General features: G+C 41.2%; 1 protein-coding gene across 4 annotated transcripts in view; it reads left to right on the top strand.

The window, feature by feature from the left end:
• The window catches only part of LOC124721733 (steroidogenic acute regulatory protein-like), a 160,387-nt gene that overhangs the window by 84,894 nt on the left and 61,265 nt on the right, over positions 1-14,228 (top strand). For all 4 annotated transcript variants that reach the window (XM_047246833.1, XM_047246832.1, XM_047246834.1 and 1 more), the window contains one exon: positions 4,899-4,972. In XM_047246833.1, coding sequence (XP_047102789.1) covers positions 4,899-4,972 — 74 coding nt within the window. The remainder of the gene's footprint in view (positions 1-4,898; positions 4,973-14,228) is intronic.

Below are 14,228 nucleotides of genomic sequence, written 5' to 3'. Positions count from 1 at the left end.
ACACGACTTTCAAAATTTTCATGGACATATTAATGAGCAGACTTATAACTGAAGTAGATGCCAAAAATACCAGAAAACCAGTTTGGTTTCGGAAAGGGAAGAAGCACCTTAAGTGCAGTGAATTGCTTAATAGAGCAAGTGCAAGACGCACTAAGATATCCAGAGAAAAAATATGTGTAGTCTTTAAAGACCATAGCAAAGCCATAGACACTATTAACTGAAAAACACTTATCCAAAAAATCGCCCTATTAATCTGTGACAAAAGATACAACCACATCCAAATACAAGGGTCATTAAACAATTAGAGAGACAAATTGATTTGGAGAAAAAGCATTTATTTTTACGAAACAATACTTTTGATACTTTTCAACATAATCCCCTTAAACATTTATGCACTGTTCCAACGGCCTACAAGCTTTTTTATTCCAGCTGCAAAGAACTCTTTATCTTGATGTTTGAACCAATTTCCCACAAACTTTTTCACATCCTCGTTGTCCTGGAACCTCTTCCCACATAATGCCTCCTTCAGTGCTCCAAACAAATGGAAATCACTAGGTGCTAAATCAGTATTTCCCAGCCATTATGTCAGTCATTTCACAGGTTAGTTGAGCAATATGAGGACATGTGTTGTCTTGCTGGAGAATCACACCTATCCTCTGAGATCCACGACATGTCTCTCACATGGCTGGCTTCACTTTGTTTAAAAGCAAATCCGAGTAGTGTTGGCTGTTTATTGTACTCTGCTCTTGGAGATAATCAAAGAAAACTGGACCTTCAGCATCCCAAAATGCCATCAACATGACTATTCCTGCTGGGTTTTGAATTTTTTGTTGGCAGGTGAGTTGGTGTGCTTCCACTCCATGCTTCATCTTTTTGACTGGCTCATAATAGTGAACTCAAGTTTCATCAAAAGTTAAAATTTTATCGAGGAAGTGCTCACCTTCTCTTTCATAATGTTCCTTTAGCTCTGTGCACACTCTCAACCTTGTTTTCTTGTGTAGCCGCATCAACTCCTTTGGGACCCATCTTGCACATGTTTTGCAGTACTTCAGCTTGTTACAGATAATTTTATGAACTGTACCAGTACTAACTTCAACCTTGAACCTTATCATTTCCACAGTCACATGGCAGTTGGGCCGAATAATGTCATAAATTCGACTTTCAAGTGAGAGAGTTCAAACTGCAACTAGTTGGCCAGAATGGTGTTCGTCAGTCACTGAGTCGCAACCATTTTTGAACTGCTATACCCACTTGTAAAAATTTGCACGATTCATACAACCTTCACCATACTCTTTAGGCATTCTACTGTATATATTCACTGGTTTATTGCCTTCAGCAAGTAAAACACGAATAACAGAACGTTGCTCAACTAATATGGATGTTTTAAGCAGACTCTCCATCTTGAAATGTATTTTTGAGGTTATAAACAAAACAATGTTGATACATCAGCTGATCAGGGCTCATCCCAGTGATGCCAACTTAAAGCCATAAAAGTACCAAACTTGCTCTACTAACAGTTTTTTCCCCAAACTAATTTGTCTCTTTAATTATTGAATGACAATCTTATCTGATGACACCACTGTATCCAAAAATTTAACTCCAACAAGGAGATCTGATCAGTCTGACACTGCTCAACATCATGACAGCAGACATCATGATCATCATCATGAACAGCTCAGCAACACTTGTACTTTATGCAGATGACGTGATAATAGGTTCAGAAGACAAAGAAGAGCTACAAAAGGTGCTAACAGACTCACATCATGGGCTGTGGAAAATCACCTACAAATAAACCACAGCAAAACTAAACAGACAATTTTTTGAAGAGATGGCAGAGTCTCACCAAAAGACATGCTGATCCTTCAAGACAAACCACTAGAAGTAGTACCAAAGTACAAATACGAGGGCTATCCACAAAGTACATAATGTTTTGGAATTAAAAATAAATAAAGTATTGGAAATTTTTTTTATTATGTAAAGATGAAAGCCACACTTAAATACTACTTTTCTACATAGTTGCCATTTAAATTAAGGCACTTATCACAGCGATGGACAAGCTTGGAAATTCCTTCGTCGTAAAATTCGGCTGCCTGCGCCTTCAACCACGTGGTTACCTCTTCTTGAAGCTGTGCGTCGTCATCAAAACGCTGCATAGCCAACCACTTCTTCATTGCTGGGAATAAGTGGAAGTCGCTCGGTGCCAGGTCGGGACTGTACGGCGGATGAGGAAACAACTCCCACTTAAAAGATTTGAGAACTTGACAAGTGGCATTTGCCGTGTGGGCCCGGGCATTGTCGTGAATCGGCAAGATCTTTGAGCCCAACTTTCCCCTGCGCTTGTTTTGTATTGCTCTTCTGAGGTTGTGCAGAGTTTGGCAATACCTTTGAGAGTTTATTGTAGTGCCTCTTTCCAGGAAATCCACAAAAATCACACCTTTTCTGTCCCAAAAGAGGTAACCACGTGGTTGAAGGTGCATGCGGCCAAATTTTACGACGAAGGAATTTCCAAGCTCGTCCATCACTACGATAAGTGCCTTAATTTAAATGGCAACTATGTAGAAAAGTAGTATTTAAGTGTGGCTTTCATCTGTATATAATAAAAAAAATTTCCAATACTTTATTTATTTTTAATTCCAAAATGTAATGTACTTTGTGGATAGCCCTCGTATCTTGGAGTCACTCTGCAAACAACACTGATATCATTCAACAACTATGTGAAAAAAAAGAGCAACAGCAGCAATAAACACAATTTACAACATGCAACAGCCTCAAAAACTCTCAAAAAATTGTGATTACACTATTTAAACTAACCATAGCACGAATAGCAACTGGTGGGATCGACATAATGTGGAACAAACTAAGAGTCAATGACTTAGTAACACTAGAGAAAATCAGAACCCCCTAAATGGAATGAATACTGGGTGTCAGGAAGACAGTGCCTTCAAGACTGGCTTATGTCTTAATGAAAGAAACCTTCTTCATAGAAGGCTTCAGAATGCAAATGCTCCTGCCCAATACCAAGGCCTACGAAAGCACACACCAAATACTCATAGAAAAGCACACATCTATCTGGAATGACTTCTACTCAACTGACACAATAATGACAGAAGAATGGAAACAGACAAACTGCAAACTCTGAGATAAGTCAACACAATATGTGACACATTGATGTAATATGCCAAAATATGTAATATTGACAACCACATTTCAGGCTCAGAAAATAAGATAGAAGCTTTCTGAAAGCTCATCAGATCAGAAACTGGGACAGAGTGGTCATGATCAAAAAGTATTTCTCTTCTGATAGAAAATGACAGACTCTCAGATCAAAGAAAAGTAGCTGATAAGTTGAATGTGTGTTTTAGTAAGATAACAAATCAGTTAAACCAAAATCATTATGGATGTAGGCCTAAGAACCTTCCAAATTATTTAAATGGTGCTCTTCAACCTATGTTACTTCAAGAAGTCACCTAAATCGAGATGAAGCTAATGATTCACCCGAAAACAAATATTCATGTAAATTAGATGGTCTATGAGATTCACCCGAAAACAAATATTCATGTAAATTAGATGGTCTATGAGATTATGTATTCACAAAGTCGTCTGATTATGTAATAAAATATGGAACTTTCCCAAGTACCTTAAAACATCTACAATAACTCTTTTATTAAAGAAAGAAAGGAAGAAAGAAGAAAAAGAAACAAGGAAAAAGAAAATAAATGGGGACATTGATAATGTAAACAATTATCATTCAGAATCCCAACTTGTGGTGTCTTCAAAATTATTATGAGTTCCCAATTACAAGCTTTGAAGTTACATTTCTAAAAATTCCTTATTCCAAAATGAGCATGGATTTAGCTGATCTCTAAGTCTGTAGAAACAGCTATGTATTCGTATTTTGAAGCACTCTTAGAGACCATCCTCTTTGCAATTTTCTTTATCTGTCAAAAGCATTCAACAAAATTGTGGATCATCATTTTCTTGTGGGCTTTGTCCCACTTTGACTGGATGCCCTTCTTGTCACCGTCCCGTACCCCTTTACTGCGAAGTTCTGGATGGAATACAGACAATGGAAAGAACGAATGATTTTGTTGTCTAGGGATGCTGATTCCTGTTGGTAATTTACTGTGTACCAAATTTTACAGAAATCAAATGAATGTTAAATTTCTTGCATTTAAAAAGCTCTGAGATCGTAAACCTTTTTTTCCCTGTGGAGATTCTGTTAATACCACTGATATCTCTAGTAAGTCCCTCAGGGACTTTAGTCTTTCACTATTACTTATTTCTTGATAGCCTTGTCCGAAAATAGTCAAAAAGGCTTAATGAACCCTGTTAATGTCAAGCTATTTATGTTTATTCAGTTTTTTTCAATTTTTGTATGTCGACTCATTGAACTGACACTAAACATTTAATACAGTTGGTAAGATACATGTCACTGGGTAGGTGCTAACAGTCAAAGCTTAATTTTTGGAAAGACCAGTGATTTAAACTTGTATTTTCTTGTTATATTTTGGATTAAGTGTAATTTGTAGTCCATTCATAATGAAGGATCTGTGTGATTATGTGACTTCTGCCAATGCAGTACAGATGAAAATTAAAAAGTTTTTTTTTTTGTTAAATATGCAAACTATGTGTAAGATCCACTTTAAATAACAGTTATTAAAATTCAGTTGTAACTAAACCGTGAATGACACTATCTGGGTGACTGATATCAAATGTCTCAAATGCAACTGAAGTACTTGTTAGACTAGCCACATGATTTCTTTGAAGTTATATTCAATAACAGTTGTTACTATTATAGTGCTGCTTACTTATTTAATTAACAGTGGATTTAATTGGCAGAAAACTATTTTTTATGTATTTACATTGATATTAATGCTGCGCAATCTTCTTGGCTGCAGGTTCTGACACTGAAGAACAAGGTACACGAAAAGTATCTGCTAGAGGAAATGTACCTAGGAATTCAGTTGGTCAGGTACAGTTACTAATGCCTCTAACTTTTTTTAGTGTTTCTTTGTCAAAGTGCAGTTATGATATAAGCAGACTGATGTAGACAGTCATACACTTTAGATGAAATAGTCTAAGAAAATAAAATGTCAGGAAAATTAATTTGCATTTTTTCTGCAGTTGTTACTTCACAGGGGAGGGCGAACTTATGTAGTATCAGGGCAATGTAGATAAACTAATATTGGTTGGCTGGTTGTATTGAATTTTTGTAAGTTATCCATGTAATCTTACCATGAATCACATACCTTAGTGAGGTGGGATGGTGTGGTGCCTCTACAACACAGATGGCTGTACTGTAGGTGCAACCACAATGGAGGGTGTCTGCAGAGAGACTAGATGAACATTTGGTTCCTGAAGAGGGGCAGCAGCTTTTTCAGTAGTTGCAGAGGAAGCAGTCTGGATGACTGGCTTGATCTGCCTTTGTAACATCAGCCAACATGGTCGTGCTGTGGTGGTATTGTGAATGGCTGAAAGCATTGCTGCAATTGCAGAAAGGTAGAAAATTAAAGAGATGTGAACTGGATAACTTGAAGGAATGAGAAATTGTCAAGAGTTTCAGTGGGAGAAAGCAAGCAACTATTAGAAAAAACAAAACTGGCATTCTACGGGTCAGACCACAGAATGTTGGATTCCTTAATCAGGTAGGGAGGTTAAAGAATTTAAAAAGTGAACTGGATAGGTTGACGTGAAATATAGTGGGAATTAGTGAAGTTCGTTGGCAGGGTGAACAGGACTTCTGGTCAGGCGAATACAAGGTTATAAATAAAAAAATCAAGTAGGGGTAAAGTAGGAGTCAGTTTAATAATGAATAAGGAAATAGGAATGCAGGTAAGCTGCTGTGAACAGCACACTGAACATGCCATTGTAGGTAAGGTAGACAGGAAACCAACAACCAGCGCAGAAGTAGAGGTTTATGTGCCAAGTAGCTCCCCAGTTGAAGAAGAGATTAAACGAATGTGTAGTGGGATAAAAGAAATTATTTTGATAGTGAATTGTCAAGAGTTTGAAAGTGAACATTAGACAGTGATTGACTGAAATGGAAACAGAATATCACAGAAGATGAGTGGGTAGTTTTGAGAGAGGAAATAGTGAAGACAGCAGAGGACGGAATAGGTAAAAAGGATGAGGCCTAGTAGAAATCCTTGGATATCACAAGAGATACTGAATTTCATTGATGAATGTGGAAAATATGAAAATACAGCAAATGAAGTACACAAAAAGGAATATACACATCTAGGAAAAAAAAGCAATTGAGAGAAAATGCAAACCAGCTAAGTAGGAATTGCTAGAGGATAATTGCAAGGGTATTGAAGCATATATAATGAGGGAAAGGATAGATACTGCCTATAGGAAAATTATAGACACCTTTGGATAAAAGAGAAGCACTGTATGAAAATCAAGGGTTCAGGTGGCAAACCAGTTCTAAGTAAAGAAGGGAAAACTGAAATGTGGAGGGAAATATTTAGAGGGGCTGTACTAGAGCAGTCAACTTGAAGAGAATATTGTAGAATGGGAAGGGCAAGTCAGTGAAGATGAGATGGGAGATACACTACTGCGAGAAGAAGTTGACAAAGCACTGAAAGATGTTAAGTCGAAACAAGGCCCCTGGAGTCGATGACGTTCTGTCAGAACTATTGATATCTTTGGGAGAGCCGGTTATGACAAAACTATTCCACCTGGTGTGCAGTATACATGACATGGGAAAAATACCATCAGATGTCAAGAAGAATATAATAATTCCAAAATTTCAGGTGCTGACAGCTCTGAATTTTACTGAATTACCTTATTTGCTGGCTGATAAGACACACTTTTTTCCCTTTAAAAATAGGCCCAAAAACTGGATGCATCTTTTACACTGGTAGCAAGTTAAGGTAGTACCTATTCCATTTCTTTAAAATTTGTGTGTTTCAGGTTGAAGCAATGTATTGTTAACTTCCTTGCAAATTTTGAGCATTTCTGTTTGCATAGAGTTCAGTGGATGCACATGCACCATCATTAACAGTTTTTATATATGGTTGTTTAAGCTTCAGTTATTGTTGTATTTAGTGTGGAGACCCACTTGTGTTGTACCTGTATTGTTGTTTTATTTGAAAACTATGGCTGGAAAATGACATTGCTATACCATTGCATTTAATCTGCAAGTGATTGCATATGCTAAAGAGCATGGAAACAGTGCTGTAGAAAGGCATTTAGGGCCACTTCCAACTGAAAAAAATGGTAAGGGCAATGTTTTAAAGAAAGCACCTCACGGTAAACATAATCTAAGAAGTGGAACTGTTAAAGGTCCAAAACTTGAGGCACAACTCAGTACTTTAGATTTTAGAGAACAGACAAGCAGGAATTTCTGTTTCAAAGAAAATGATTATTCATCAAGCAAAAGCAGTTTCCACTAACAAAGGGATTGCCTACTTTAGTGGATCAACATCATGGTGTTCAAGGCTTATGAAGAGGTATTGGCTTTGTTTGCGGACTAAGACAAAAATATCACAGAAGATGCCAGCTGAGTACGAAGAACAAATTGTTGAATTTCATTGATTTGTATTAATGGAAGGAAAAGAGAAAAATGTTTGAACTTTCACAAAATATAAGCATGGATGAAACTCCACCAATCTTTGATGTGCCTTCTAACAGAACTGTGAATTCCAAGGCCACAAAAAACATTATTGTTAAAACTTCAGGGCACGAAAGGACTCCTTACACAGCCGTTTTGTCCTGCTGTGCTGGTGAAATGAAATTGCCACCACTTTTCGTTTTTTTACTAAAAGGAGTGTTTGTTCATCTACACAATTAAGGCTGGAGGGTTGGAGGAGGAATGAGATTTAGATAGATCAAATTTGGTCTAGACAACCTGGAGGCCTGCTGAAGAAGCCTGCCCTGTTATGGGATCAATTTCGTTCTCTCAGAACAGAAGATGTTAAAAGTAGACTGAATGAAATGAAGACTCAGTTACTTATAATTTCTGGAGGGATAAGTGGTTTACTTTAGCAATTACGTATGTGTATCAACAGACCATGTAAGGGACTTATAAAAAAGGCGTGGAGGAGACAGATGAAGTCTACAAATTCTGAAACTACATCATCAGGAAGGAGGAAGAGACCTATCATTTCTTAAGTTTGTGGTAGGGTCAAAGCTTTATAGGATGGTATAGAGGATAATTTATTGTATGAAGATTCAGATTCTGACATGGCCACCTTCAGTATTTCTTCCTTCAGCTCTGAGGATGAATTTTGCAGATTTGAGGGCAAAAATTAAAAGAGGGCACTTTTTCCTACTTCTTTACCTAGCTATTTCATGTAGGGGCACATATGTGCTATTGTTTTGCAGTAGATGTATTAAGTGAGACAAATTTTTACCCTAAAAGGAAGTCTTAAAAGGCGGGGTGCATCTTATATGCAGGCAAATATGCTATCAGTTTAATAAGTTATGACTGCACAATACTGGCATGACTTTACTGAAGAATGGCAAAACTACTGGAAGCTGACCTCAGGGAAGATTAGTTTGGATTTTGGAGAAATGTAGGAACCCGCAAGGCAGTACTGATCTCATGATTTATCTTAGAAGATAAGTTGACCAAAGACAAGCATACATTTATAGCATTTGTAGGCTTATAGAAAGCCTTTGAAATGTTGACTGGAAAATGCTTTTCAAAATTCTAAAGGTTGCAGGGGTAAAATGTGTGGCTGTAAAAGGTTATTTACAACTTGTGCAGAAACCAAATGCCACCTACAAAAGAGGTTAATGCTTGCCACATGCATGGTATTGGGCAAGTCACACGAGCTCTCTGGGCCATGCTAAATGGCAAGCGCCTGAGGGAGCTCAGCGTTCGTTTGCTGGGTATGGGCTTGGCAGACAGGTTTCTGGAGCTGGGGACTGGCAAGTGCCCCCAGTCCTCTGTAACTGTTAGCCCTGGTCATGCTTCAACAACCCATACTTAGTGGTGGTGGAATATGATGTGTCACAGGGAATGGGGATCTTGACTTAATTGCATGGATTGTGAGAATGGTCAAAAACTCTATAAAAACCTCTCAATCTCAAGGTGTGCTGTGTGTCGATGAGACACGTGGTTGTTGAGACAGAACAGTCATTAGTGGGCAATCTGTGGGAAAACTCCTGCATCTCAGTAATATAAAGCTTATCCAGGTAAGCAGGGCTCTCTCATGGTGGACATTTATTTTCCTAGCTGCACATGGGATTAAGATGGAACCTTCAAACTTTAACTTATCAACTCACAGTGGAACTGGTGTACAGCTGGTGGGCCTCATGACCTAACATCACCAGAGGGCTTACTTAGCCAGTCCTCCTGACTCAAAAGTTATTAAGAGTTCTTGTGTTTATAGTAACGGAGCACATGCTACAAGTCAGAATGTGTTTTTAATAGTTAAAATGAAAGAGGGCAGTTTTGAGAAAGTTTCACTTTCTACATTAAAATAGTTTAGAGGGCATTGCTGGCACTCCAGAATCTGTCAAGCAATTATGAAATGAGACATTGTTGGTTGAAACTTCTAGTCCACACCAAGCAATAAACCTCCGGAAAGCTAAATGCCTCAGGGAGTATGCCATTGAAACAGAGCTACACATCTTGAATTACAGCAAAGGTGTGTCATCCAGATATCTCATAGATATTTCCAAAGAAGAATTGGGAGATTAGTGGACAAAAGAAGGCAAGAGACCACATACTGTCATAAAAAGGGTGAATGGGGATCTCGCAAAATCCTGGTTCTTTATCCTGCCTTCAATAGCACGAAACTCCCTTATCATATCAATTTTGGTTTCCTTCCTATAAAAAGAGTGAATGAGAATCTCGCAAAATCCTACTCTTTTATCGTACCTCCAATAGCACAAACCCCCATTGCGTATCAAGGTTGGGTTCCTTTTCTTAAACTTGCTGCCTATACGCTGTTTCAAATGCCAGTGCTTGGACACATCACTGTCCGTTATAAGGGAGAAGCCACTTGTAGAAAATGCGGTAGGGCCACCTACGAAGGTGTCAGTTATTCATCTACTTTGAAGTGTGTAAACTGCTTGTCAACATTAAGTAACTGGTATCTGTAGACTAGTTTCAACAACACGATCCCTTTGTTCTTCAATTGAAGACTGCTAGACAAACGTCCAAACTGAACTGGTCAAAGATGAAAATCAGTGTCTGATTTTCACTTTTGACCAGTTTGGTTTAAATGTTTGTCTAGCAATCTTCAGCTGATGAATGAAGGGATCACATTGTTGAAACTAGTCTACGGATACCAGATACTTAATGCTGGCCCTTATTTTGAATGCACATGAGTTTGGATTTCTCCTAAGTGGCAGTCTTGGGGTCTCAAAATGGTGTAGTGAAACACTGAAACTGGTGACAGAAATAAATTATGTCCAGAATATAGATAACTGAAGGTGTTTCTAAATTTACATTTTGTATTGAACAACCAAAGTCAGTCAACCATTTTGTACAAAGATGGACTTAAAGAAATTTGTCATGCATGTCTCATGATGTAGGTATCTAGCTTCTGTCTTTGATGATCTCTTTGTTGGAAAGGAGCTTGATTGTAACCTTCCATCCTTTTGCATCCTAAAAATCCCATGTCAGAGTGGCCTCCTCTTCTCAAAAATCACCTTTGTAAATGCAGACATCAGTTCTCACAAATGGATCCAAAACTCTCTCTACCCACCTCAGACTCGCCAGCCTCCATTAGTATCTCCATTTCTACAATTTTCACTGTTTAATTTCCTAAAAGTCTTTGCTCTGCATACATTGGTATCACTGTTGTGACAGTGCCATGACATTTAAGAGTGCCGCCACATCAGTACACGCAAACGGCGATAGAGGCGCTCTGCAACTCGGCTGAGCGCGGGAGCGCCACCTAGCTACGAACGGTGCCGGCCACATGTCATGGCACGGCAGTCGAATGACCGATACGGAATTGGTAGCATGTAACCAGCTATTGTTTCTACGTTTGTATATCCACGCAATTTATTAGTGATTAAAGGTTATAACACTTTTTGGCGACGAGGTCGGATATTTTTGTTCCTGCGTTGTGGATTTGTGTGTTCGTGTTGGGGCAGACATGGAACAGCTTATGCAAGCGCTCATTGAACAGCAAACACAGCTGACAGCTGCTATTCAGGCATTGTCGACGTCGCTTACTCATCATCTGTCTTCCTCTTCTCCGCCTCCGTTCCCTCCTTACGACGAGGCCGCTGAAGACTGGGAGGATTATGAGAAGTGTTTGTGGCAACACTTCTTGGCTTTCGGCGTTGTCGACGTTCCTATGTGTAAGTCGTTATTTCTATCTTGGATTTCCCCACGGATCTATCAGCTGCTGTCCCAGTTAGCCCCGCTGCGGGAACCTGCCTCTCTGTCCTTCCAAGAAATGTGTGACTTATTGTCTAACTATTACTGAAAAAACACCCACGTTGTTGCCGCCCGCGTGGCGTTCTACCGGTGTCGTAAACAGCCCCATCAATCTTACCGGTCTTGGGCGGCGGAACTACACGGTCTGAGTAGGAAATGTCAGTTTGTCACGGACACTCATCATGAGTCTTATGCTGATTCAATGGTTAGGGATGCTATTCTACGGCTTGCTCCTGATAAAGGAGTTCGGCAACGTGCCTTACAACTGCCAAACCCGTCGTTGTCGGAAGTTCTAAGCATCGCTCAATCTTTTGTAGTGTCTCACGCTGCTGGTGCACAAATAGATGTGTGGTGTGATGTAGGCCTATACAGACCACTTTCGACATGGACAATTTGCCTGTTTCCCAGGGGACCGACGATGTGGCGGCGGTTCACTTGCGTCAACGACATCGCGTTGGGCCGCCATGCTCGCAGCGAAAACAGCAACCACAGAAGCAGGTTCGTTCTGCACTTCCTTCTTGTCCACGTTGTTTCGTACAGCATGACAGGGCCGCGTGTCCAAAAGGTTGGGCCACATGTAATTCATGTAGGAAAAAAGGCCACATTGCTTCTGTGTGTCAGTCCCCTAAAGTTCCTGTCGACGAGGACGAGGCATCGGACATGGATGTTAACTGTGTGCTTTCTCAAACAAATAAGTTGTTTGTTACTGTTCGTGTTCTGGATAAAGACATTCTCATGCAAGTGGACACTGGCTCTGCAGTAACTCTAATTAATTCTCGCACGTATATGGAGTTGGGCTCCCCTCCCTTGTCTCCAGTTACGCGAAATCTGAGAACTTGTAATAAACAGAAAATTCCTATCGTTGGCCAGTTTGATGCTTCCACTGCCTACAAGTCTGTTGTTCGGCCCCTCACGTTTTATGTGGTGGATCATGCGGGCACTGAAAACCTGTTCGGTTATGATGCTTTCCAGTTGTTCGGGTTCTCCATTGATGATGATGTGCACCTCATATCTGAGGATATTCCGTATCAACAGCTGGATGGATTGTGTTCTGAATTCCCGTCCGTGTTCTCTGCTGGTCTGGTTCGTGCCAAGGATTTTGAAGCCCACATTACTCTTAAACCTACAGCTCACCCTAAGTTTTTCCGGGCACGCCCTATTCCGGTGGCGTTGCGTGCACCTGTCAAGACTGAGATAGACAGGTTAACAGCTTCAGGGATTCTCCTTCCTGTTACCTCCAGCGAATGGGCATTGCCAGTCGTGGTGGTTTCTAAACCAAACAGGAGTCTGCGATTGTGTGGTGATTTTAAAGCCACTGTCAATGCTCAGAGCCTCATTGACACTTATCCTCTTCCCCGTCCTGAGGAGTTATTTACCAAGCTCGCTGGGGGCCAGTTCTTTTCCAAACTTGACTTATCGGAGGCATACCATCAGTTGCCGTTGGATGCGTCTTCCAAGGAATTTCTCGTCATCAACACTCCTTGTGGGTTGTATCAGTACCAGCGGTTACCGTTTGGTGTCGCTAGTTCGCCGGCCATTTTTCAGCGGTTTTTGGAACAGCTCACGGCTTCTGTTCCCAGCTGCATAAACTATCTGGATGACATTGTTGTCACGGGGGCCTCCACCGAGGAGCACCTTCGCAATTTGCGTTCACTGTTTCGGGTTCTGCATTCGGCTGGGTTGAAGTGCAATCTGGACAAGTCTCAGTTCTTCCAACCCTCCATCGTGTATCTTGGTTTCCACTTGTCCCGTGAGGGTATATGTCCTCTACGTCAGCATGTTGCGGCCATTACCGCTCTACCGCGGCCGTCTACGGTAGAAGAACTTCAGGCGTTTCTAGGCAAGATTGCTTATTATCACAAATTCATTCCATCCACGGCGGCGGTAGCTCATCCTCTGCATCAGCTGTTATGCAAAAACGTTCCTTTCTGTTGGTCCGACGAGTGTGAGCAGGCTTCTGTCCGCCTGAAGGCTCATTTGCAGTTGGTGCCTTGTCTTGACACATTCCGTCCGGGTCAGCACTTGGTTCTGGCGACTGACGCGTTCCAGTATGGCCTAGGGGCTGTTCTCGCCCATCGGTATGAGGATGGGTCGGAACGACCCATCGCCTATGCTTCCAAGACCCTCAACGATGCGCAACGGCGTTATTCTCAAATCGAAAAGGAGGCGCTTGCTATCATTTATGCTCTAAAAAAGTTCAGCGTTTTTTTGTATGGTTCTAAGTTTCACCTCATCACCGACCACAAGCTGCTGGTCTCTCTGTTCAGCCCATCGGCGTCACTTCCGGATAAGGCAGCTCACCGCCTGCAACGTTGGGCCTTATACTTGTCTCGTTTTCACTATGAGATTCACTATCGCCCCACGGCCCAGCACGCCAACGCTGACGCGTTGTCGCGTTTGCTGTTGGGCCCCGACCCGGTTTTCGATCGAGATGAACTACTCTGTTTCCACACTGATGAGGCAGAACGTCGTGCGGTCGAGGGTTTTCCGCTTACAGGTTCGCAGGTCGCGTCGGCTACTGTGCGGGACCCGGTCCTGCGTCAGGTGATCGGTTTTATTCAACGGGGTTGGCCGGACAGGACCAAGGGCCGGGCATCGGATCCCCTTCGCAACTACCATGCCTTGCGCCTTCATCTGTCTGTTCGTGATGGTGTTGTTCTTCTGGCCACGGATGGCGCATCTTCACGGGTCGTGGTGCCAGCCTCTCTTCGCAAAGATGTTCTCAAACGGTTGCATGAAAGCCATTGGGGGATTTCTCGGACTAAGTCCCTGGCCCGCAGACACGTTTATTAGCCCGGTATTGATTCGGACATCGCCCACATGGTTGCTGCATGTGGTCAGTGTGCTCAACAACTGGCTGCACCCCGTACAATGCCCTCTC

The sequence above is a fragment of the Schistocerca piceifrons genome, chromosome X (assembly GCF_021461385.2).
Source record: "Schistocerca piceifrons isolate TAMUIC-IGC-003096 chromosome X, iqSchPice1.1, whole genome shotgun sequence".
Classification (NCBI taxonomy): Eukaryota; Metazoa; Arthropoda; class Insecta; order Orthoptera; family Acrididae; genus Schistocerca; species Schistocerca piceifrons.
Note: the sequence above shows the minus strand (reverse complement) of the source record. Positions and strands in the feature narration are given on the sequence as shown.